At 35.9% G+C, this 24,105-nt stretch overlaps 12 protein-coding genes across 12 annotated transcripts, besides 11 other annotated features; 6 read left to right on the plus strand and 6 right to left on the minus strand.

The window, feature by feature from the left end:
• Positions 1–186: 186 nt before the first annotated feature.
• Positions 187–3,003, plus strand: TA11620 (uncharacterized protein; the record flags this gene model as incomplete). The annotated part of the gene is made up of 6 exons (XM_947468.1): positions 187–359; positions 392–1,429; positions 1,462–1,470; positions 1,542–1,650; positions 1,683–2,065; positions 2,223–3,003. The coding sequence occupies 6 exons, from the start codon at positions 187–189 to the stop codon at positions 3,001–3,003; spliced, it is 2,493 nt and encodes an 830-aa protein (XP_952561.1).
• Positions 3,004–3,250: 247 nt separating this feature from the next.
• TA11615 (putative RING-finger-like protein) lies at positions 3,251–5,378 on the plus strand (the record flags this gene model as incomplete). The annotated part of the gene is made up of 3 exons (XM_947469.1): positions 3,251–3,313; positions 3,348–3,943; positions 3,980–5,378. 3 exons carry the CDS (start codon positions 3,251–3,253, stop codon positions 5,376–5,378), a joined length of 2,058 nt encoding a protein of 685 aa, XP_952562.1.
• A 242-nt stretch (positions 5,379–5,620) lies between these two features.
• Positions 5,621–7,561, minus strand: TA11610 (heat shock 70 kDa protein; the record flags this gene model as incomplete). Its single annotated transcript, XM_947470.1, has 1 exon — positions 5,621–7,561. The coding sequence occupies one exon, from the start codon at positions 7,559–7,561 to the stop codon at positions 5,621–5,623; it is 1,941 nt and encodes a 646-aa protein (XP_952563.1).
• Positions 7,562–8,308: 747 nt separating this feature from the next.
• On the minus strand, positions 8,309–8,815 carry TA11605 (uncharacterized protein; the record flags this gene model as incomplete). The annotated part of the gene is made up of 1 exon (XM_947471.1): positions 8,309–8,815. One exon carries the CDS (start codon positions 8,813–8,815, stop codon positions 8,309–8,311), a length of 507 nt encoding a protein of 168 aa, XP_952564.1.
• Positions 8,816–9,117: 302 nt separating this feature from the next.
• TA11600 (uncharacterized protein) lies at positions 9,118–11,851 on the plus strand (the record flags this gene model as incomplete). Its single annotated transcript, XM_947472.1, has 3 exons — positions 9,118–11,149; positions 11,202–11,309; positions 11,361–11,851. The coding sequence occupies 3 exons, from the start codon at positions 9,118–9,120 to the stop codon at positions 11,849–11,851; spliced, it is 2,631 nt and encodes an 876-aa protein (XP_952565.1).
• Positions 11,765–11,833: a sequence feature (1 probable transmembrane helix predicted for TA11600 by TMHMM2.0 at aa 849-871).
• Positions 11,852–11,967: 116 nt separating the features above from the next.
• Positions 11,968–12,655, minus strand: TA11595 (uncharacterized protein; the record flags this gene model as incomplete). The annotated part of the gene is made up of 4 exons (XM_947473.1): positions 11,968–12,063; positions 12,095–12,208; positions 12,249–12,389; positions 12,428–12,655. 4 exons carry the CDS (start codon positions 12,653–12,655, stop codon positions 11,968–11,970), a joined length of 579 nt encoding a protein of 192 aa, XP_952566.1.
• Positions 12,025–12,063: a sequence feature (2 probable transmembrane helices predicted for TA11595 by TMHMM2.0 at aa 133-151 and 155-174).
• Positions 12,095–12,115: a sequence feature (2 probable transmembrane helices predicted for TA11595 by TMHMM2.0 at aa 133-151 and 155-174).
• Positions 12,125–12,181: a sequence feature (2 probable transmembrane helices predicted for TA11595 by TMHMM2.0 at aa 133-151 and 155-174).
• Positions 12,656–12,688: 33 nt separating the features above from the next.
• Positions 12,689–15,236, minus strand: TA11585 (DNA repair helicase, putative; the record flags this gene model as incomplete). The annotated part of the gene is made up of 8 exons (XM_947474.1): positions 12,689–13,039; positions 13,071–13,221; positions 13,254–13,360; positions 13,396–14,245; positions 14,285–14,528; positions 14,559–14,775; positions 14,807–14,938; positions 14,976–15,236. The coding sequence occupies 8 exons, from the start codon at positions 15,234–15,236 to the stop codon at positions 12,689–12,691; spliced, it is 2,313 nt and encodes a 770-aa protein (XP_952567.1).
• Positions 15,237–15,338: 102 nt separating this feature from the next.
• TA11580 (dynamin-like protein, putative) lies at positions 15,339–17,768 on the minus strand (the record flags this gene model as incomplete). The annotated part of the gene is made up of 10 exons (XM_947475.1): positions 15,339–15,399; positions 15,436–15,612; positions 15,643–15,779; positions 15,808–16,131; positions 16,162–16,314; positions 16,379–16,728; positions 16,761–16,848; positions 16,879–17,029; positions 17,060–17,538; positions 17,571–17,768. 10 exons carry the CDS (start codon positions 17,766–17,768, stop codon positions 15,339–15,341), a joined length of 2,118 nt encoding a protein of 705 aa, XP_952568.1.
• A 240-nt stretch (positions 17,769–18,008) lies between these two features.
• On the minus strand, positions 18,009–18,788 carry TA11575 (ubiquitin,putative; the record flags this gene model as incomplete). Its single annotated transcript, XM_947476.1, has 5 exons — positions 18,009–18,053; positions 18,100–18,257; positions 18,296–18,368; positions 18,416–18,549; positions 18,686–18,788. The coding sequence occupies 5 exons, from the start codon at positions 18,786–18,788 to the stop codon at positions 18,009–18,011; spliced, it is 513 nt and encodes a 170-aa protein (XP_952569.1).
• Positions 18,726–18,788: a sequence feature (Signal peptide predicted for TA11575 by SignalP 2.0 HMM (Signal peptide probability 0.662, signal anchor probability 0.020) with cleavage site probability 0.440 between residues 21 and 22).
• Positions 18,789–19,387: 599 nt separating this feature from the next.
• Positions 19,388–20,293, plus strand: TA11570 (ADP/ATP transporter, putative; the record flags this gene model as incomplete). Its single annotated transcript, XM_947477.1, has 1 exon — positions 19,388–20,293. The coding sequence occupies one exon, from the start codon at positions 19,388–19,390 to the stop codon at positions 20,291–20,293; it is 906 nt and encodes a 301-aa protein (XP_952570.1).
• Positions 19,721–19,789: a sequence feature (4 probable transmembrane helices predicted for TA11570 by TMHMM2.0 at aa 112-134, 169-191, 211-232 and 271-293).
• Positions 19,892–19,960: a sequence feature (4 probable transmembrane helices predicted for TA11570 by TMHMM2.0 at aa 112-134, 169-191, 211-232 and 271-293).
• Positions 20,018–20,083: a sequence feature (4 probable transmembrane helices predicted for TA11570 by TMHMM2.0 at aa 112-134, 169-191, 211-232 and 271-293).
• Positions 20,198–20,266: a sequence feature (4 probable transmembrane helices predicted for TA11570 by TMHMM2.0 at aa 112-134, 169-191, 211-232 and 271-293).
• A 581-nt stretch (positions 20,294–20,874) lies between the features above and the next one.
• Positions 20,875–21,057: a sequence feature (Signal anchor predicted for TA11565 by SignalP 2.0 HMM (Signal peptide probability 0.000, signal anchor probability 0.983) with cleavage site probability 0.000 between residues 61 and 62).
• On the plus strand, positions 20,875–22,116 carry TA11565 (cysteine proteinase, putative; the record flags this gene model as incomplete). Its single annotated transcript, XM_947478.1, has 1 exon — positions 20,875–22,116. The coding sequence occupies one exon, from the start codon at positions 20,875–20,877 to the stop codon at positions 22,114–22,116; it is 1,242 nt and encodes a 413-aa protein (XP_952571.1).
• Positions 21,001–21,069: a sequence feature (1 probable transmembrane helix predicted for TA11565 by TMHMM2.0 at aa 43-65).
• Positions 22,117–22,546: 430 nt separating the features above from the next.
• TA11560 (nima-related protein kinase, putative) lies at positions 22,547–24,095 on the plus strand (the record flags this gene model as incomplete). Its single annotated transcript, XM_947479.1, has 3 exons — positions 22,547–22,639; positions 22,681–22,993; positions 23,050–24,095. 3 exons carry the CDS (start codon positions 22,547–22,549, stop codon positions 24,093–24,095), a joined length of 1,452 nt encoding a protein of 483 aa, XP_952572.1.
• Between the last annotated feature and the right edge of the window lie 10 nt (positions 24,096–24,105).

A 24,105-nucleotide genomic window follows, 5' to 3' on the forward strand; every position in this document is an offset into this window, starting at 1 on the left:
TAATATTTCTAACTGTATTATTCTCGTTGAATATATTTTTATTCTTTCATTTTTTACCTATATTTTTGATGCCCTACACAATGTATGATTCATAATACATAACAATATTGCAACACTATGTATTTTTTAATTTGTATATTAAACAGGTGAAATTGCACTGTATGTATTTTAAAATATCAACAAGATATGAATATCGTGAACGTAGAACCACTAATACATGGAGAATTATTAGCGACCAAAATTTCCTTTAAATTTCAGGATAAAGATGGAAATTATGATAAAGATAATTTTCTAAATGTATTATTAAACTGCGGCTGGTCGCTAGATTTTAGTGAAGAGAAATTGAACCTGTATAAGAAGTAAGTTAATTTTTTATTAACCTTTGATGTAGATATGCCCAAAATGTTGATGTCATACTAATAACAGACGGCGACTTTCTACACTCAGGCGCCCTGTTATGGTTGACATCTAGATTCCTAACTGAATTGAAAGGGAAATCCATACCTAAAATATTGTGTACAGAAGGAACATACAAATTCATGAGAGCATCACTAATAGATGTTTTAGAAAACGTAACATTTTCTACTGATTTCGGATATTATAGTATGGATGATTTGGAACTTTTAGACTCAAATTGCGTAAAGCTAAGATACAGTGAAACATACTGCCACATGAAGAAGTTGCAGAATCTTGATGTTAAATCTAGTTTCTGCGCTTTAAACAACGGATATTCTGTAGGAGGAGCGATTTGGAAAATTTCAGTAGGATATAATACGGTAATTTGTGGAGACAAAATAAGGATATACACAGGAACTTTACTCAATGGAGCCAACATTAACGACATACTCAACCCAGATTTGTTGGTCCTCAGCCATGAAGATGTCGAGACGCCAAAACACGTTACTGACCCCAAAGGAGTTAAAGTGTGTGAAGACTTGAACAGCCTAACTGACAAGCTGTTTACAACACTTACCAAAGGAGGTAACATCCTGTTCCCAATGGACGTAGACTACACTCTACTCAATCTATTGATCCACCTAAACATGATATGGTCTACATCGCAACTATCTCAGTTTAAAATAGTCCTCGCCTCACCAATCGCAGACAAACTTATGTTATTCATAGGAACATGCCTAGAATACATGAAAACGAGCATTTTCCATAATTTTATTAAGACGCTCTGGAACCCATTTATGGACCTGAATCACATAGAAATCATCACCTCACTGGGTCAACTGTCAAGATACAGATTCAGACCAACAGTGTTCATATCAACGACATCGAATATGGATTTTGGGTTTTCTAACTTTCTGTTCTTGGCTATTTCCTCATACTACAAAAACCTGGTAGTACTCACAAAGCCAAATCAATCAGTAACAAAGTACGTGTATAACAGGAATAACTCAGGAGTACAAGCACCCCAATATAAGTTACAAATTAATTTAAATTATAAATATGAAGGGAAACAAGGTAAGAGATGATGAAAATAAATTAGAATAATAGATGTTTAAGTGATATTTACTATATAATAATATACCTAGACTAATAAATGTATTAGATGATGAACCTGAAGAACAGGAAAATGAGAAGATAGGAAATGACACATATCTACAAAATTACACTAATTTAGCAGGCCAAAGCCAGTTTCATGTAAGTAGAAATTAATTAACAAGTTTGTATAGATGAATAACCTACAAAATACGGAGCTGGACTCTAAAAACATACAAGACTATGGACTACCATTTAACGATTTATTAGCAGATCCTGCAAACCCTTATGGATATACAGAATTGCCAGCCTATGAAGGTGAATTTGAATCGGAAGTATACAATGCACAAGAACAAAACGAAAATTCAGAATTAGATGATTACTACAGAAAGTATTTAGATGACCCAAAAAATAAATTATTTGATATGGACAGTACAGATGAAGCATACCAAAAATCAGATTTCATGACCAAAAAGTTTCCATTCTGTGTTAAGTCAGATATTTGTATAGTAAACAGCCTGTGTAACATTTTAAAGGAGACACAAATGCCGAGTCTTCTGTATCGGATACAACCAAGGTATATTATTTTATATTAAATTACAAATATTTAATAATTATACATATGTGCTGAGATTTATTAAAGAATCCTATGTTTAATGAATGATCCATTGATTACATATTTGTGGAGAAAAAATTTTCCTATTCATAAAAACAACAAGTTTAATTTTTATTAGGAATGCTGTATTAATACCAACATCGGAATCGTCACTAGTAAGTGAAAAATACCTCTCGAAACTGCTGAGGTGTAAGCTTCACTCCTTCTACGAAAACAAAAGAGTAAAAAATGAACCTGAAAATAAAAATCCGGAAAGTAATGAGAGAATAAAATCCTTAGTCTCAGTTGATTTAAATTTCAATAACTTCCCAGTCATGCTCAATTTAAACCTACTCACAGCAGTCAAGAATTTTTTCAACAAGCCGCCCCCGACGGAATTGGTGAAAAGAACAGCAGGAAACTATCAGACAATAAACACAGTGTTAAATTCATTAGAACAATGGAAATATAAAAATAACAGAGTTAAAAGCTGCCAAATTTTAGGGAAACTAACATGTGCCGAGGAATCACAACAAGACCCACCAAAAACAAACTTGGTGAGCTGTCACACATTCTGGTCAGACGAATGTAACAAAAAATCTAAATTAGAGTTCGTTATAGAAGATAAAGAAAATAATGATCCAGAGACTGAAAACTATCAAGTTAAAAATAGCATAAAGTCAACGCTCCTAATAGGAAATGTAAGTATGGCAAACTATACCAAGTTCCTAGATGACTGTATACCCAACGCAATCAGTATGATATCAGGCTCAGCAGTGATAAATGACAAAGTGATCGTCTCCAAGCACTCAAATACATATTCTAACCAATGGGTAATAGAGGGAACGTTGGATCCAAGCTATTATCTAGCCAGAAAATTGCTGAGAAAACTACATAATAGGATCGAACCAATTTATTAGAAAGATAAAGGCCTCGTCAATATTTTGACACTTTTTTTCTTCTCTGTAATATTCGACATTTGGTTATTTTTCACCTTCAAGCACCACATCTTAATTCAGTTCACTAATTTTAATTTTATCGCACATTTACTCGCTAATTATTTGTCTAAATATGAATTTTACTAGTTTTTAATAATGGTATGCAGAAGTACGCAGAGATAACGACGAAACTGGAAGATTCAAAAAGTCCGATGATTTCGAACAAAATATGGGTTTGAAGAAACGCACGAAAGCCGATGTGTCCACCCCGGACAAAGATTTGCCACTAAACGTAAGTTCCAAAGCCTTCCATGCCATTATTTCAGAATATAAGTCTCTACGAACAAAATAATCATCAACTTTACAAGACTCTGGAACAATATCGCAAAGAGAACGAGTCACTAAATCGCAACAACGCACTCCTCTCAAGGAAAAATGACCTTCTGGAATGTTTGGTGTCATCAGTGTCCTCACTGTGGGATTGCTTGAACTCAGATGTCGATGTGCTCATATCCCAACAAGTACCGGAAAATAAATTTTTGGAGCCGGAAGAAAAGGAGAAGAAAGTGGATTCAAATGGTAGAACTCCAAGCGAATTCTGGGAAAAAATGATCAACACGAAGTTCCCATTCATATCACCGAGCGATTCTGACGGAGATGTCGATTTGAATGAATTAAAGTGTATTTTTGAGAGTGAAGAATTTTTAATTTTGCCTGAACACCATGATGAATCAGAGTGGAATGAAGCTAAAGAATCCTTTTTGGATTCGAAAATACACCTTTTTGAATCCAAGAAGAACGCTCTTCTTAGATCCCTGAAAAACAATAGTAATAAATTTAGAACAGCAGATTTAGGTTCCTTAAACATTTTAAAGTACAATTGTCTTAATTACTGTAAGTTATTTTTCATAATGTATAATCGGTATAAAACTCTAAAAACTAAATGTAACAATAATAGAATCGAGATCTCAAGACTTAATAAGCAAAACGCCTTTTTAAAATTTGAGTTGAGGACTTTCGCAGGACATGATGGCAAGAAGGAGCCTGAGCTTCCATCTTCCAGTGATTCTGATGCAGAGACTGTTAAGATGGTTGAGAATGTAGAGGAGGTTACCGAGGAGATGGTTCTCGGTTCTTCTCTCTACTCTAGATTATTCAATTATGCAAAGAACATGGATAAAGAAATTTGTAGACTGGAGTCAGATAATTCTGAACTAAGGAATAAGATTTCTAGCCTCACTGAGGGTCCTTCGAATCAGATGATGAAGCTGAAGGCTGATTTTGATACTTTCATTGGTGACATGAGTGAGAAGGTTTCTTCATTTGAGTCTGAGTATTCAAAGGATTCTAGGGAGCTTGCGGCTCTAAAGGAGAGTTTTAACTTTGTTTCTGAGGAGCTTGAGCAGTACAAGAATGAGCGTGAGAAGATGGTTGTGGAGTTGAAGAGCCTTGAAAGCAAGATGACTAAACTTCTACGTCAAAACGCCTCAATTTGCAAATCTATGTGTTCTCCATCTGACAGTTTTTGTAATACTGAGGCTGGCACTGAAAATGCTACCGAGGTTGGTACTGAGAATACTACTGAGAGTGCCACTAACACTGCTACTGAGAAAGCAACTCACAACTCAACATCGTCCGATAAGATTCCCGAACCCAATCCGTCCTCTTCTTACGGAAGTGAGCTTGATTTTTACAAGGAGCACCTTCTCAACATCAGTGAGGAGCTGGAAGATGTGAGCTGCGCCTTCGAGAAGAAGCAGCGGATGTGCGACGACTTGATGCGCCAAGTAAACGAGTCTTCCGAGACTCGGAAGAACTTGGAAAGACTTCAGGACTCACATAACAGCTTGGTTGACCGCTTCAACCGACTTGTTGACGTGACCAACAGCAAGGTTTCTGTAAACTCTAAAAATTCTGAGATTCTCGAATCCATGGTTCAGGACTACAAGCGCAGTTGGACCTGTGCTTTCAATCGCGGCGTTTATTTACAGCACCAGCGTGACGTCGCTGTTTCTGCCGTTTGTGAGCTTCAGTCTCAGTACCGTAAGAGTTGTCGTTCTCAGAAGGCTCTTCAGGACTACTTGGCTTCTGTCCGCACTGGCTTCACTCGTTCTTCAAGTCTTGAATCCACTTTGGGTGAGGTTGAGAACGTCATTGAGCAGGAGAATGCCATTCTTCGTCGCAGGATGACTTGCACTGTTTGTTCTGAGAATTTCAGGGACCACGTCATCACCAAGTGCGGCCATGTTTTCTGTCACCACTGTCTTTCCAACAACATAAAGTCTCGCAATCGCAAGTGTCCTCAGTGCAAGATAACTTTCGACAAGAACGACACTCAGCGGATTTTCCTAGATTAATTTTCTAACTTGTTTAATTTGTAATTTTCTATAATTTTCTAATTTAATTTCTAATTTTCTATAAGTTTCTAATTTAATTTGTAATTTTCTATAATTTTCTAAATCTAAAATTCTTTAAATTATAAATAATATATAATATTTAAACGTATATTTTTATTTTAATAGATTAACGACTACCATTTTATTATTTTTTCTTCCATATATAATTGAATAATGAATTATAGATCATGAGATTCATGGGTTTAATCCACCTCCTCTACAGTTGGGCCCGAAGACTGTGGTGGCGGAGCAGCTCCTCCTGGGAATCCTCCACTCATATCTGGTCCACCTGGTGCTGCTCCTGATTGGTACAACTTAGTCACCAGTGGGTTGCAGACTCCTTCAACGTGTTTGAGCTTATCTTCGTATTCGTCGTGCTCTGCTAATTGGTTTGCTTCTACCCATTTGAGTGCGTCTGTGATTGTGCTAAGTGCACTGTCCACTTCGTCTGCTCCCAACTTCTGCTTCACTTGGTCCTCACTGAGCGTGTTTTTCATGCTATAGCAGTAGTTTTCAAGCTTGTGTCTGCTTTCTACACACCTTCTGCGCTTCTCATCCTCTTCCTTATACTTTTCTGCTTCTTCAACCATTCTGTCGATTTCCTCTTGGCTCAGGCGTCCCTTGTCGTTGGTGATGGTAACGTGTTCTGACTTTCCTGTCGACTTGTCCATGGCTGTGACGTTGAGGATTCCATTTGCGTCGATGTCGAAGGTGACTTCTATTTGGGGCACTCCTCTGGGTGCTGGAGCTATTCCTGTGAGGTGGAACTTTCCGAGCAAGTTGTTGTCCTTGGTCATTGCTCTTTCTCCTTCAAAGACCTGGATCAGCACACCCTCTTGTCTGTCTTCGTTGGTTGTGAATATCTGGTTCTTCTTGGTTGGAATTGTTGTGTTTCTCTTGATCAAAACAGTCATTACACCACCTGCTGTTTCCAAACCGAGTGATAATGGTGCTACATCCAACAGGAGCAATTCTTGGATCTTCTCAGATTGGTTTCCGGACAAGATAGCAGCTTGGACTGCTGCTCCGTATGCTACTGCTTCGTCTGGGTTAATTGACCTGCATGGTTCCTTTCCGTTGAAGAAATTCTTGATTAGTGTTTGTATCTTCGGGATCCTGGTGCTTCCTCCTACTAGCACAACTTCGTGGATGCTTCTCTTGTCGAGTCCTGACGACTCGAGTGCCTTCTCCACTGGTACCAATGTGCTTCTGAACTTCTCGTTACAAAGCTCCTCGAACCTTGCTCTGCTGATGGTGGTGTTGTAGTCAATTCCTTCATACAATGAATCGAGTTCTATGGTCGCTTGGGTTGAGCTTGAGAGTACTCTCTTTGCGCGTTCGCAGTGTGTTCTTAATCTTCTTAGTGCTCTCTTGTTGGATGAGATGTTCTTTCCGTTGTTCAAGCGCATGAAATCGCGGACACAGTGTTCGACCAAGAGGTTGTCGAAATCTTCTCCTCCCAAGTGGGTATCACCTGCTGTGGCCTTGACTTCGAAGATACCGTCTTCTATTGTCAATATGCTAACATCGAAGGTTCCACCTCCCAAATCGAATATCAAAACGTTCTTTTCGCCGCCGCCCTTCTTATCTAAACCGTATGCTATGGCTGCTGCTGTTGGTTCGTTAATAATCCTCATGACGTTCAGTCCTGCAATTGTTCCTGCATCTTTGGTTGCTTGTCTTTGTGAGTCATTGAAGTATGCTGGGACTGTGATGACGACGTCCTTAACGCTCTTTCCCAAAAACGATTCTGCTATTTCCTTCATCTTGGTTAACACCATTGAGGATATCTCTTCTGCGTGGAAGGTTTTCTTTTCACCTTGGAAGGTCACTTCAATGTTCGGCTTTCCGTTGGGTCCGTTGGTTACTTTAAATGGCCAGTGCTTCATATCTTCTTGGACTGTTCTATCATCGAACTTCCTACCAATTAACCTCTTTGCGTCGAAAATTGTGTTTTCTGGGTTACGTGCTTCTTGATTTTTTGCTGCATCACCGATCAGCCTTTCGGTGTCAGTGAATGCTACGTATGATGGTGTTGTTCTGTTTCCTTGGTCATTTGGGATAATTTCTACGTTATTGTCTTTGTATACCGCCACACATGAGTATGTGGTACCCAAGTCAATTCCAATAGCTGGTCCTGTCATCTTTAAATCTATTCTACAAAAAAAACTGTTCTTTGAAAATTAATGAAAAATGTGTTCTATGCGTGTGAGGATTCTTTGAAAAATATGATATTTTGCTGTGGAATCTAGAAACGAAATTCGAGACAATTCTACTGCAAAATATATTGGAAATCGAATGTGAGTATTGGATAATAAAATTCAATACTAATTGGAGACGTTTAAAACTTGTGCTAAAATATCGAAGTATATATTATGTGTACATTATTTAGTGAAACAAACTCGTCCTCATAACTGGGGTATCAGTTGACACTTAAGGGCACTTGCCACATAAGTGACTATTTTTCTACTCTAAGTGTCACATGTTGGGTTATTTGGCAACTTTGTTCCAAAAGTTGGTCCTTAAGTGGCAACCTTTTGTGACACCCTTTTTAAGTGGCAACTTTTCTGTACTTGTGATTTTTAAGGTACATTAACCCTTAAATGGCAACAACCATTTAGTAAATAGATTCCTGTGGATAGTCTAGAGAATCTCATCCAATAAAGATATATAATAAAAAATTTTTATTAGAGTATTATTCAAAAATATTTTAAAATATTATAAGTTACATAATTTATTTTCCATCTATGTATTACAAGAACTATGACTGCACATCCGTAGATAAGTATTTAAAAGTTATTTTATGAATATGTTCAAGCACATTTATTATTCTATTAAAATCCATATTATAAATTTAAATATATTTAAATTTTTGGTAAATTGAGTAAATTTCACATCCTTTTGGAAATGACATATCTCGTTTCTTTTCCATATTTATTTTTAAATATTGGAGGTTTTATGGTCTTTATAGAATTTATAAGCGGGTTTTTATTAGAATCTTTCTTAGAACTGTTCCCAAGAGAGTTCTTATGATTTGGACTCCCAGATGATTCATCGTCCTTAGGTTTGCAAGATTCTGAATTAATCTGTGTATCATTTAAAATATCCGACATCTTTTTTAAATTTTCCATCTGAAGTTCATTTGAATTCAGTATGTAGCCTATATATTTTACAAAGAGTTTCTCATTCTCGATCTTCGCAGTAAGTGTGTCGACAAGATCGTTGACCTCAGAGAAGGTCCTGAGAACCTCAGCAAAAATCTCTTTATACTTCTCATTTGGTTTATTTGACCTTAAGTCTAGTAAGCCCTTTATGGTATTTATCTTTAACTTCACTTGATGCTCGAGCTGTTCCAAGATTCCACTGCCACTCTTTGAAGAATCATAGTTAATTTCCATAAATTAACATAGAATAGAAAAGAATATTTCTATATGGCGGGTGTATAATAAATCATGAATAATAATTAAAATGTGAAAATGAGTTTAATGAATTCAGAAAAATCAATATAGTGTGAACTAGAAACTTAATTCTCCATAAAATAGTTATAATTTTGATAAAATTTTGTAAATTAGAATATTTTTAACATAGATTTATTTATTAATCATTTTAAATTAGTAGAAGGTGATTTATAACAGAAATGATTATAGAAGTTTGTAAATTATTCAGATAAATCTTATAACTTGGCTTTAAATATAACAAAATGGATGAATCTGTGACAGATGAAGATTTTGTAGCAAGTAAAACAGGTTTGGAACCTAATTCAGATATAATTAGTGAATCTTCTGAAATTTTTCCAGACGATTCTTCTGAAAATAATCCAGACTATGTTTCTGAAAATGGTAATCAGTCCAGTAACTTTCCAGAACAACTCGATGATGAGGATCAGAGCGGAATGTTGGAGGATTTGGAATCTGATAGTAGCGAAGATATGAAGAACTTTTTTACAGCAACAAGGGCAGGATTCAAAAAGGTAGCAGGGGAAGTCAAGAGAGTAACAAGACTAGACTTTGAAGATTATCATAGAAGAAGACATCTGGAGTCATTCGCAAGGTCGATGGATCAGTGGAACGAGTTTGAAAAAAAGTTCGAGCTTAAAGAAGGAGTAACGCCACAAGATTTCACATTCTCGAGACTGAACTTCGATAGATACCGAGATACGCTGCTTAACATAGATGTGAAGGAAATGACGCAACTGGACAGATTCATACTTGACCTAATTGAAAGTTACTATGATGATATGCAGAACGAGGATTTAAACGTAGTAATGTCTAAACTGAGAAGGAAATACAAGCTGGCACCATCAAAACGTGAAATTTTTGAAAGACTAGAATCATTGCAGTGTTTAACAATGGATAACGAGAATAATAATGCAGTAGAATGTGAAGTTGAAGGTACTGAATTTGACCACAATAACACAAATGATAAAGATGAATCAGATAATAAAACTGTTCGTTTGGATACGGAAGAAGATGAATCAACGTCGAAAAAGCTAATGGTAGGGAGTAAACTAAAGCACTTGTTGAGGAACAAAGCTATAAGATCGAACTCAGGAGTCGTGGTAATCACAGTAATGACGAGTCCAGGGACTTTCAGCTGCTCTGAAAATTGTTACTACTGCCCAAACGAACCAGGACAACCAAGAAGTTATCTATCAACAGAGCCAGCAGTGCTTAGAGCGAACCAAAATGATTTTGATGCAGTTAAACAGTTCTACGATAGAGCGAACACACTTTATAAGAACGGACATGTAATAGATAAAATTGAAATTATAGTCCTTGGAGGTACATGGAGCGGTTACCCAAGGAGTTACCAAGAAGAGTTTATCAGAGATCTGTTTTACGCAGCCAACATATATCCAGAGAACTTGCAAAAGTCTAGAGAAAGAGGAACAATAGAATACGAACAAACCTTGAATGAAAATAGTAAGTGTAGAATAATAGGATTGACACTTGAAACGAGACCAGATCGCATCAATCCAACAGAAATAGAACTTCTGAGGAAGTTTGGATGTACAAGAGTCCAATTGGGAATACAACACACAAATGACTCGATTTTGGAGTACGTAAATAGAGGCCATACAACAAAAGATTCAATAAAAGCTATTTACCTGTTAAAGGAAAACTGCTTTAAAGTCGACATACACATCATGCCAGACCTCCCGTCAAGCAGCCCTGAGGAAGATTTGGAGATGTTTAAGTATATCTTGTCTAGCAAGGATTTACAAGTTGACCAGTGGAAGATTTATCCCTGCGAAGTCACACCCTTTTCGGAAATTGAAAAGTGGCATAAACAGGGTAAGTATATCCCATACTTTGACGTGGACTCTAAACTGCTAACTAACTTGATAATTAGAGTAAAGAGAGCAGTGCATCCCTGGATAAGATTAAATAGAGTAATAAGAGACATACCGAACCCGTCAATAATCGCAGGAACAAACTTAACAAATATGAGACAACTCATACTGAATCAAATGAAGAAATTGGGTCTGTCTTGTAATTGTATAAGATGTAGAGAGGTCAAGGAATCAAGTATAGGAACACCAGTTCTAGTGGTTCGTGAATACGAGACTAAAGGTGGAACCGAGTATTTTCTGAGCTACGAAAATGAGTCGAGAAGCATAATATATGGGTTTTTGAGACTCAGAATAAGTAACAATAGAACATATGATAAGAAAATAACAAAGTTCAAGTGCTTGATAGGCTCAGGCCTGATCAGAGAACTACACGTCTACGGTAAGAATTTTTTAATTAGAATAATGAAAATTGTATCTAATCTTAAATTTAGGAATTGTGGTGGCTCATGGAGAAAAGCTCGATGTAAACGAGCCCTCACAGCATCGAGGTATAGGCTCCAATTTGATACTGGCGGCAGAAATAATCACCATATATAGAGGTAAGTCCAAAAATATCCTAAAACTAATTCAATTCTTACATAACCTTTTAGGTCTCTGGAAAGTTGCAATAATAGCTGGAATTGGCACAAGGGAGTACTACAAGAAACACGGATATGTTTTGGAGGAAACATTTATGACGAAACGTCTATCCTCTCTTGATATTAGTTTTAGGTACGAGAGTGCCAGATTGAGGCAGATTAAGGTCCCGGAAGAAATAACAGTTGAACTAATAAAACTAGAAAACGCAACCAAGGTGTTAAATATGTTAGTGCCAGCCAGTAGAGGAGAGTTAATTGATCCTGAAATTGAGGAAAATAAAAAATACAACATAAATGTAAACGACCTTTTGGAACTTGCCGAATATAATGACTACCCTATAGACTACGCAAAAATGGGTATGTTTGAGAAATTTATGTTAAATGGGAGAATCCTTAAAGATAAAGTTAAGAAAATGATAGCGGCACATCCCTTTGTGTTCATCTCGGTTTCATTCTGCGCAGCTGCAATTTACTTTTCAAGGGCTAGGGCCCGTAGGAGATGATAACGTCAAGTCCTTCTCCAACCTTCCAAGCTGATATAGCATCAGTTTTATTAAAAAACATAGTTTCTGTTTGTTCAAGCGATTCTCACTTATTAAGTTTTCTAGATTTTCACTAGTCACTGTAATATATTTTGTATCTTTATATGCCTACCTTTACGTAGCCTAGACTGTCTATATACGACCCTGTAGAAATAGGCTCCGACTCCACAACCCTTAACAAATTGTTTAGTAAATTCAACTTACTATGAGAAACAAAGGATGCAGGGAAATAGAAAGTGATCCAAAAACACAAATCAGTGATACACCCAGAATCCCAAACTTGTAGTTTGCGTCCCTGGCTACCCTTTTATTCCTAGCCTAAGTTAACACATTTATGAAATTTTGTAAAAGTTGTTACCATGTTGTATCGGACTCTGTTATCGAGTATTTTGTAAACGACCTTTTCTATTTCTGAGCCGCATTTATTCATAGAAGACAGTCTCGAATTCAAAGATGAGTTGGAAGGGTCTTTGTACCTAAGTTCCAGGTTCTGACAGCCCTAAAGTTGATTATATTTTGACAAAAATGAAAATTTACTGATTTTATGGAAGAGGAAGCTAGAAACGTCAGATCGTCATGGAGTGATGAGAGAGAGGACCTAATTCGACCAAGATCAGTCGAGCATTGGTCTGAAAGTGTTGAAAATGTTTTTGCGATAAATTTTTTATTTAAAAATATTGTTTGCGGAAAATTAGTGGAGGTGATTCTGAGAGAAGTTCTAAGGACAGAATCCCTCGGAATAAGGAGCATATATACATTGTACATTTGAACTATATTACAATAAACTAAAAATTAAAGTTATTTGGTGGAGTACAATTTCTTAAAATATGGATGCTGTTCTGAGGAGGACTTGGACTTCTTGGCTGGTTTTTCGGAGGGCGGAAGAAGGTGTTTGTACTGTAGTTGATTTTTGAGTGATCCAGAGAGGGAGGCAAGACCGGTTTTTTTCTGAGATATTGATACTTGTAGTGAACTCTCATTGGTAGGTGTAAATAAATCCGTTGGATTAACCTCTTCCTCATCATCAACGTCTTCCGCAGATGTGATGATATCCTGGAGTAACTCTTGCTGTATACTCGGCTTGCTGTACAACAGATTTGATGTATCCTTAACAATGGTTGAAAAACTTGTAACGTTATATGCATAACCCTAAAAATAAATGAAAGGAGTGAATGAATACCTGATCTATTATGAATTGTTGTCTCTTATCGGCAAACACCATCTCCTGTGTATCCTTGCTTACTAAGCTGTAAAAGAAAGCATTGAATCCATGTTCATCAGTCTTGGACTTGGGTCTCAAAATTCTCCCTAGCCTTTGTGCTTCTTGGCGCCTAAGTTTTTTTAGAATTTTTGATTTCAGTACCTTGAGGCGAAGTTGAACGATATCTGTATAACCACATTTGCGCAGGGTATATCCAGTGCATTGTCACCGACTTTGGACAAGAAGATGGTATTGAAAGTAGTTTCGTTCTATATACAAGATTATTAGGAAGATAATAACTTACCTTGAACTTATTTAATATTACAATTCTTTCTGCTGAGCTGACTTTACCGTAGATAAAGGGACGATTTAGCAATTTGGCCGCGTGCAGCAGTGCAAACAAATTATCTGAGAATACAATTACTTTATCTCCACGCGACTCGTGGAACCTTAGGAGGTATTCGCACGTGATTAACTTCACAGGGTTACAGGACCAGAGTCTTCTCTTCTTTACACTGGAGCTTCTAAGGTATTCTCTGTAGAAAGGTGCAGTCATTGGGCACCAAATCTCTTTGCAAATAACCTTGGCCAAATAACCCTTTTGTTGCAATTCAAGCCAGTTGGCTTCGTATAGCTTTGGTCCAATTAACCATTGCAGGTCCCGAATCAAATCATCTTCTCGGACTAGTGTGGCAGTAAGTCCAAGCTTACAATGTGACCTTATGATTTCATTTATGCGTCTAAAAGCTGGTGCTGGTACAAATTGTACTTCGTCAAATATTAGCATTCCCCATTCGCGTTGCTTTATCTGGTTTAAGATCCTCTCAGTGTTTTCCCTATGCTTCCTTGTGTATGACATCATGGTATATGTAGAAATTAGAACTCCCGCATCCTTTTCATCCCATAAGTCTGTCTTATGCTCTGAGGTGAGTGAAATCAAGTTAGTTCTAGAGATGTTGGTGAAGTCTAAGAACTGCTTTATCCACTGTTCTACTGCAACTGCAGAGGTTGTAAGGACAAAAATCGACTTTCTTACTGTGCACGCTGCAACTATTCCTGTTAGTGTCTTCCCTGCTCCGCAAGGTAGCACAATGATTCCTGATCTTGCTCTTCCGTTACTAAACATCCTTCTCAGCGCCCTCTCTTGATAGTACCTGTTATCAAGAATTATTTTAGTTAAAATTTATACTCACCTAATTTTAATATTTGATCTTATGCAACAGTTGAGTGAAGGTGAGTTATTATCCTTTCTGAAATCATATTCCATTACTAAAGGCCTGCGCATGGTTTGGAGTGCCTCTCTTTTGAGATCTTCGATTTTTTCTTGTTGGACTTCAAACGAAAACACTTGTCTCGTTGTTGTTTTATCACTTCTACCAGCGAATTTGGCCGTTGTTGTTTCTTCAGACTCAGGAGCTTCATGGTTTCTGTTGAAAACTAAACAATATGAATTCATTGATTAATTACCGAAAGAAAAATCGGAGGTTGGCACTGAAATTGTTACATATTCATTGTTTCGATTTGATGTTGAATTTTGTAATTGTGGCTGTTTATCCCAGATATTTGAGTGTATTCTAGAATTTTTTATTTCTTGGTTTGTGAGTAATAGGTCAAGTTCGCTTCTTTCAAATGATTCGATCCAGTATCGGCTATCACGAAGGACCAGCTTGATTTTTCCAAAGGCCTAATTTAATCTAATATAGTTATAAAAATACTGAAGATGTATTCAGAATTGATTCTTTAAGCTTTTTTGGTAGTTCGTTCTTTGAAAATTTATTTAAATTGTTAAGAAGTTCCTCGAAGCTGAGTCCCACTGAGACTGCTGTGTATAATGAGAACACTGTAACCTAAAAATATCACTTAAACGGACTGTTTGGTGCATACTTGATATTCGTGTATCAATTCTGGTCTACATACTGGTTCTGCGATTGTTACTATGAAGTCTAGTGCCTGCTTACTAACAGGTGTGAATAATTCTAGGTATAAATAACCATCAGGGCAGACCCATAGGGGTCTGGCTGTGTGATTAGTCTTTAATTTTAAGTTTGAGTAGTCTCTGAAGTTTCTAATCCACTGTTCGCTTCCATCGATGGTGAATGGGAGAGATCCCCAAGTATTTTCAACCAGAATTGATTTTTTTGACATATTTTTTTAGAAGACAAATGAATATAGATAAAATGCATTTGAGTTGATAAATAATTATATTACAATAATTATAGAAACTAAATGTGCGATTTCTGGTGTTAATCACTCAAATAGTTTGTACTCTGACATTTCCTCTATACTTCCCAGAGCTTCCTTAAGGCATCTACGATTTCAGGCATTAAAAATGTAATAAACTTACTTTACGACATGTATACACTTCTCACGTTTCTCGATGACATACTTGGACTCCGCCATTAGTTCTTCATAAAGCTCCTTCTTGTACAGTTTGGCTATTAACTCCTGCTGTAATGATTCCGTGGCCTTGTTGACCATGAAATGCATTATACACTTTGGAACAGAATCCGCTACGTTTTTCCTGAAGATTCTTTACTGACACATGGGTTACCTGACTATTGAAAAGTAACTGCTTATTAGTGTTTTGATGAGCTCAGTTTCTACGACTTCTCTTTCTGAAGGGTCATTGTTTAGCATCACAACTTTGGGGATGTTAGGTAACCATATCGCGTTTGCATTTTCCTTGTTCTAAAAAGAGTGAATTATTAAATTTTACCTTTTCCCTCAATACTTTATTGTTGTGCATGATGGTCTTTGGTGAAGCCTCCGTGTTTTTAATCATTGAATTTTGCACAGGGAATTCATTTAGTGGCTGAATTAAAAGTTTAGGTGATGCCTCGAACTTAGGGTCAAAAAGCGACTGCTCACTTCTTGATTTACTCAAACCTACCATTTCTGTTTTCATCATTTGGTTGTTTGAGTTTATGTAGGGTGTTTGGCACTCGTTTCTTTGGGTAACTCCTGTAGTGTTGTAAATTTCAGCAAGTGCGGAATTCCTCAAAAAGTCTGGATGGTTGGTGTTAATATACGCCAGTTCAATCTAAATTGATAAATGAACATTGAAATTTACATTGATTAGATTTTTTATGATGTCCTTTGTAGGCTCTAGGCACTCTCGAAGCATGTCTTTTACCACCGTCAATATTTTATTCCTCATGTTCATGTAACGATTTATTTCAGGAACATCACAGTTCTCGAGAATATTCTGTAACTCTTCGTAAACCTACCCAAAATTTGATTATCAATATGATAATTTAATGTTAAATGAAGAATTTTGAAATAATTACCTGGTCTACGCACTGAAGCGAAGGGGATTCCAGCAACTTGATCTGTTTCTTGACAAGGTTTTCAAAGGCAATTTCTGGGACGAAGAGAGCTGAATATGGACCTGTTGAGTTCCTTATAGCTGTTCTAATTTCAATATCTGAAAGACCTGTTAGGGGACTGAATGCATTCAGCGTCCTCAGATAGCTGTCGTTAAATATGAAGTAAATCCTAGCTCCACCGTACAGTCTGGAGGTTTGGTGTCTGGGAACTATCTTTCCGTCAATTGTGTCCTTAAATCTCTGTGAGAATTTAGTGAAGTAATGAAGTAGGCATGCTCCAGGGGTGCTAGTAATGTCCGTCACTCCATACACTACTCAATTACTCAGTTGAAATGACAATTACCTGTTAATTCCGTTTCATATTCGTGCAATATAGTCAGAATTTTTGACTTTACGTACGGTAGCATGTCTTTGATGTGCGAAGTGAGCATCTGCACAATCTTCTAATGGACGAAACTTACTTCATTTAATAGATTTGTTAGGTACCGAATTCCACATTTTTTAGCGATAGAAGAATACGATGGGTGGTTTTTGAAAAATTTTTCTTCATCATTATGGTCGTGAGGTGCGTCTGGTTTTCCATCCTTATCTCTACAAACGACTCCTACGTACCTAAAAAAGATTATTGAGATTGAATCAAACCCCTTTCTAAGCTTGTAGATTTTCCCCTGAAGTAACTCAATTGCATCCACTCCCTTGTCAAGCATGTCGCACTTCGTTATCACTCCTATTGTTCTTAAGCCAGACGGGTCTACTTCTCTTGCCATTTTCAAACTGTCTGATGTTGCAATATCCGTGTTTGCTGCTGACAATGCCAGAATAATGCACGTTGGCTTGGTGATATATTCGAGGATCATCTGGCGAATTTGCATTTCTATGTCGTTTGTTTGGTCTCCTACTGGCACTTTTGTTATTCCCGGCAAGTCTATTAATGTTAAATCAATGACTTTCGGTGATGTGATTTTAAGAAAGATGGGAACTGGTGACACATTTTTGGTCGACCCTGTGATTCTTTCAGTTTCGAGTTTTATTTCCTCTTTTATCTTCTGAAAGTCATCATAAATTGTTCCTCTTTTGTGCGCAAACTCTCCGTAATCACTAGATCCGTTATCATGACACAACTAAAAAAATATGACTCTAATTCTTTTCTTACCCTAAGGATCAAAGGTCTCTGGGTAACTATACCGTAACCTTTCGGTAAAAAAGGGAATCCAACTATGGCTTCCAGTACAGACGATTTTCCCACCGATTGGGCTCCAATTACTGCAATAGCAGGCAGGTCAATAGTGTTCTCTCCGGTCCAGGATAAAACGCTATGCAGTCTGCTTATTAATGGTATCAGTTTCTCCATTTTTATAATTTACAACAATAAGAGGATATTTTACACCATTAAACCATTATTATTAGATATACATCAATGTGCACTTGAGATCAAAAAAATTTTGTCACTGTCTATCGATTAGAGTTATATGAAACGTGCACATTATTATATAAAAACCGGCATTGAAAATTAAATATTATATGAATACTAAAATATATTAATTGTAAATTTATAATGTTGGATTTATAACAAAAAAATTAAAACTACCCACTATCCACCTCTAAGCCTTAAAACTAGTTGTAACACTGCATTATCCTATAAAATTTATGTAATCAAATTATTTAATGTTAAGGAATAATACTTTGATTCCGTAGTCTGCAATTGTTTTTCCGTTCTCTAGAAGTTTTCCATCAAATATGAGTCTCTGTTGGTCCACTGGAATCGTTTGTTCTTTTTCCAATTTGTTTTTTAAATCGAGTACTGTTTCATTTTGCGATACTTGTAATTGTATTCTCTTTCCTATAAAATTTGAATTGTGATTACTATGAGAAGGTTACCTTGCATTGTTTGGACTGAAATGTTCAATCCTCCTCTAATTTTTGAAACTGTGTATAATTTTTTGTGTTTTTCCTAAATTAATTTATTAAATAATTAAATGGAAGATAATGTTTAGAAACCTCTGAATATAATTCATCTTCATTCAGAATCCTATCGTTTGATAAAATTTCGTGGTCATGATATCCATGTTCCTCTTTTAAACAGCGTTTTATATCTCCTATCTTCTTTATATCTCCACTTATTTTAAATATTCCTGAGAATAAAAGTTATGTGATGAGAAATTTTGTGAGAATAGAGAATAAAAAATTGAAAGGATAATATATCTAGTTTAATATAATTAGTTAAATATAATTTATTGTCAATTAAATAAATCAATTATAAAATCGAACTATTGAGGGAGTTTATAATGAGATTGTTTGAGGGTTGGCTTCTTCTTACACATGATATCATGCCCAGGTACATATATAAAAAAAATACTATATAAACTTCCATTATGAACTGGTTAAAATTTAAATTATATAAATATTACATAAGGAAGAATTCGTGTTGTGGTCATAATTGTGTTGTTGTATGAATAAAAGTTAGGGAAATGTAATAATATTAATATATGGGTGATCCGAAAAATTAATTTAAAATGAAATAAAAATAGTTAAAATGAACATTTGAGTCTAAATGTGTGTAAAAAATGAAAAGAAATGATAATATAAAGATTCTGGTATATAAATAAGTTTAAAAGAGAAATTTTAAGTTTTTATAGAATTTTTATACTGTTAGAAGAGAAATATAATTAATAAATCTATGATTAATTTGACTATTTAAATATTCTATTGACTAATGAAAGACAAAATTAAATATTAAATGAAAACGAAGGTGTGTATCTCCAAGAATAAAAGGTTAATATAAACTAAACGTTATAATATGGAAGATAGAAGACCTTAATAAATCATTATCATAGTCACCATTAATATAGTGCTTTTTCTATTTCCACTACATCAATTAGATACTTATACTGTTTATATTTTATCTTAAATTCTCAATAATTATTAATTAAAATTATCTCCTCTAAAGTGTAACGAACTAGAACTTAAACAATGGAGGTAAATAAAAATTTTCTTGTCGACTTTCTCATGGGTGGTGTTTCAGCTGCGATTTCTAAAACCGCAGTGGCTCCCATCGAGAGAGTAAAGATGTTGATCCAGACACAAGACTCTATTCCTGACATTAAGAGTGGAAAGGTCCCTAGATATTCCGGAATATTAAACTGTTTTGCCAGAGTTTCAAAGGAGCAAGGTGTTACATCTCTCTGGAGAGGAAATTTGGCCAACGTTATAAGATATTTTCCAACTCAAGCATTCAATTTTGCTTTCAAGGACTACTTTAAGAGGATGTTCCCTAAGTACAACCAGAAGACTGATTTTTGGAAGTTTTTCGGCGCTAACCTTGCTTCAGGCGGTTTGGCCGGAGCTAGTTCATTATTAATAGTTTACCCTCTCGATTTCGCAAGGACAAGATTAGCAAGTGATGTTGGTAAGGGAGCAAAAAGAGAGTTTACTGGATTGTTGGACTGCTTATTAAAGATTCAAAGGAGCACTGGTGTGCTTTCTCTCTACAAGGGGTTTTTAGTCTCCGTTCAGGGGATTGTTGTTTATAGAGGAGCCTATTTTGGTATGTACGATAGTGCCAAGACTGTGTTTTTTGGAGAAAATGAGAAGAACGCTAATATCTTTTTCAAGTGGTCAATAGCTCAGTCCGTTACCATCATGGCTGGACTGGCTTCATATCCCCTTGATACTGTCAGAAGAAGGATGATGATGATGTCTGGCAAGAAGGCTACCTCTGAGATAATGTACGCAAACAGCCTTGACTGCTTCGTTAAAATGATGAAACATGAGGGTCTTGGTGGATTCTACAAGGGTGCTTTCGCCAACATTCTTCGTGGCATGGGTGGAGCTCTTGTTCTCGTATTTTACGATGAATTACAGAAATTACTAAAATAATGTTTCGCCTTTATTTTATATATTTATTATATTTTTATCTCCATGATTAAAATTTTGGGGAAGGGTGCTAGAACCACTGGTGATTCCACCGAGTAAATTAGGAAATGATTTTAGGTGAAAAATAAAATAATTTCTTAATATATAATTTTAATAACTATCTATTTTGTTTTTGAAAAAATTGTCAAAAATTCTGTAAAATAATATGAACATAATGGCTAAACATTAAAAAAATAACTAAATGAAAGATATGCAAAAATAAATAAATGCATAGAGAAGTGGCAAAAAAGACATTAAATAAAAAATAAAATAAATAGTAAGAATTTTGAAAAAAGTCTGTAAAGGAAAAAATTCTAAAAATAAAAAAAGATAATGGTAAAAGGGGGATCATAATGGAAAACATATTAAATGTGTGCGGACAATTTTTGGAAAAATCATTAAAAGAATCTGGAGAAAAGTCCAGTAAAAAATTAAAAGAGAGGAAATAAAGGAAAATTGAGACAATGCCTGAGAAACCATGTCATGTGATATAATCCCCCCACATGAATAAATTATCATCTGTTACATTCTTACATACCGCCAAAATGGAAGACGTAGAAACGGTAAAAGTCGACGCTTTGGAGCGTGTTGACACTGAATCTGTCCTTAATTATGACACGGTACTGGAAAGGAAGCCATTGCGCAGCAATGTCGCCTCGTTCCTAAAAAGATATAGTGCCGTTCTCGTCATTTTGACAGCAGTGCTATTGTTTACCGTCACATTTGCAGCAATAGCATTGTCATCAGGCAGAAGCGCAATCAGAAAAAACAAAGAACTCTTGTCAGTAGAATTTGAAAAGCTTCAATTCGATAACTTTGTAACCATCAAAGGAGAAAGGCAAGAAGACTTCCCAAGATTAGTAGCTGAAGTTCTCTACAAAGTCGCCGTTGAATTCGACCCAAAAGAAGAAGCCTTGATATACGTACACTTCAATGATTTCAACAAACACCACGATAGGAAACACAACAACTACAGACACAAGAAAGCATCTTACAACAACTTCAGAAATAATCTTAATGATATAAACGAACATAACTCAAAGCCAAACATGTCATACACCAAGAGCATGAACCACTTCGGAGATGTATCACCCAAGGATTTCATGAAGAAGTACACCAAAAAAGTCATTTTGAACCTACCAAAGGATCATGTATCTCCATATAACAACAACAGGCCAATGTCAGTTGACCTCAGAAACCATGGTGTAATGACCCCAGTCAAGTGCCAAGGTGAAAACGAACTGTCATGGCCATATTCAGCAGTAGCAGTCGCCGAGTCGTTCGTTAAAAAGACCTCACAGAAAACCGTATCCTTAAGCGAAAAACAATTAGTAGAGTGTGTAACAGACAAGAAATCAGTAAACAATCCATTCTTGGGTTACAAATACCTTAAGGACTTGGGTCTGTTCCAATCAGAAGTCATAGACAAATCGCCATCCAAGTGCCCAGCAATGGAAGGAGAAAGATTCAAAGTACCATCATACTCATACTCGTATGAGCCAGATTTGGTGGCACTCTTGTTGAATGCAGGACCCCTCACAGTACCAGTATCAGTCAGCCCTGAATGGCAATTCTACGCCGACGGAACCTTGAATGTGTGTGGAGCTGAATTGAACCACTACCTAACCCTAGTAGGTGTCAGCTTTGATGAAAAAGGAAACCACTGGATACTCAAAAATTCCTACGGTGAAGATTGGGGTAAGAAGGGATACCTACTTTTGACTCGCAATAGCAAGGAATACGCAGATGATTGTGGATTGACATCCTTTGCAGTATACGCAGTATAAGACCAAAATTGATATTTAAAATGATTTTTCTTTAAATTTGGTCCAAAACAATAAAATCAGACCAACCTATATAACGAACGTAATAAAAAATACACTCAACTTAACACGATTTCACTTAGTATGATAATTAAAGCGTATAACTGTCTGCAAGAAAAATTGCTATGCGAAGAAGCCATCATGAACACACTATTCTATTAATACGATTTTTACCATAACTTAATTTGTGTGCCCATTAATATATGTGTTGTATAATTTATATAAGTAAATATATAAATATGTTTAAAATTTATAAAATTTTTAATAATGTTCATTTTTCTTAGGGATTCTTGGCAGACAGGAAAGAACTGACTTTTGCATGCCACCTTCCAATCTACACACCTCCCCATGGAAGGAATAACCAATAATCAAAATATCAAACAAACCAAAAATCATGACATCAGGATACGAAAGAATCGCAAATTATACAGTAGTCAACAGAATAGGCTCAGGCCGATTCGGAGAAGTATTCCTAGTCAGGCATAAGGTAAACAAGACAAATAAATATAACAACTCACATTTTTTTAGCATACAGGACAATTATTTTGCTGGAAGGTAGTGGCATATAAAGGACTGAGCGATAAAGAAAAGCAACAGCTAGTAATGGAAGTCAATGTGATAAGAGAATTGAACCACCCAAACATAGTGAGATATATCGATAGAATGATCGATAAAAGAAGGCAATTGCTGTATATTTTAATGGAATACTGCGATGCGGGAGATTTGGGAGAAAACATGAGACAGTTCTACAAACATTACAAACTAGTAAACGAACAAGTTATATTCGATATAGCACTCCAACTAATATTCGCACTGGCATACTGCCATAACTGCAAATCAGGTAAAATAATAAATTCTAATTAAAATTAAAACTAATGTGTAAACATGAATGGTTAGGAACCAAAACGGGGAAAGTGCTACACCGAGATCTCAAACCCCAAAACATCTTACTTTCAACAAAACATAATAAGGATGGAAACAAAAGCTATGTCTGTAAAATAGGAGATTTTGGACTATGCAGGCAAATAGGAATGAGCTCATTCGCAAACTCATGTGTAGGCACGCCCTATTATTGGTGCCCAGAACTGTTGTTATCCAATACAAAAAGTTACGACGACAAAATGGATATTTGGGCACTAGGATGTGTTCTTTATGAACTTTCCTCAGGAAAGACACCTTTTCATTATACTACAACACTACCGGAACTGACGCAGGAAATGAAACAGGGAGTGCCACTTCCACTAGAATTCAGAAGTAACAAACTCAACTCACTCCTATCATTCCTGCTACAAAAAGATCCTAACAAGAGAGCAAGTGCACTGCAACTTCTGGGATATAGTTTCTGGACCGAACCACCGATAGATTTGTTCATTACAACACTGTCCAAGTCAGATTATGAAAACTTTATGAAGCATAAAGCATCGCAAGAAAACAAGATACAAGAAGAAAGTGATAGTAAACTCACAAAAGATTGGTACACACTACTGGTGAAAGCAGCAAGAGAAGGAAGAAAAAATCATGATAAAGAAAGTAGACTTAAAAATGATAAATCAATAAAGAGTTTAGTAAATTTATCAAATTTTCATGATGTGTACGGAACACAGGATCAGGAATCAAGACCCAAATTTACAACCAAGCCATATAGCTTCAAAAACAATATCAATATTCTAGAATACGTAAAAAAATTTCAAGACTCGTTAGAACAGACAAAAACAGATCCGGAATGCTCGAAACTTAAGAATACAATGAGTACTCCAATAAAGAGAAATCAAACAACAAATACACAGGAAATATCTAGCATAGAAACAAGAATCTCCAAAATAGAAAGCGATTTTTCAAACGATAGTACAGATACGAAAATTCCTAAATATGAAACTTATAGAATTAATGAAAATAATAGGAATCCAAACGAACTGATTTTTAAAATTAATCGACTTCTGTAACACCCTACTG

This window comes from Theileria annulata, chromosome 2 (assembly GCF_000003225.4).
Source record: "Theileria annulata chromosome 2, complete sequence, *** SEQUENCING IN PROGRESS ***".
Taxonomy (NCBI): domain Eukaryota; phylum Apicomplexa; class Aconoidasida; order Piroplasmida; family Theileriidae; genus Theileria; species Theileria annulata.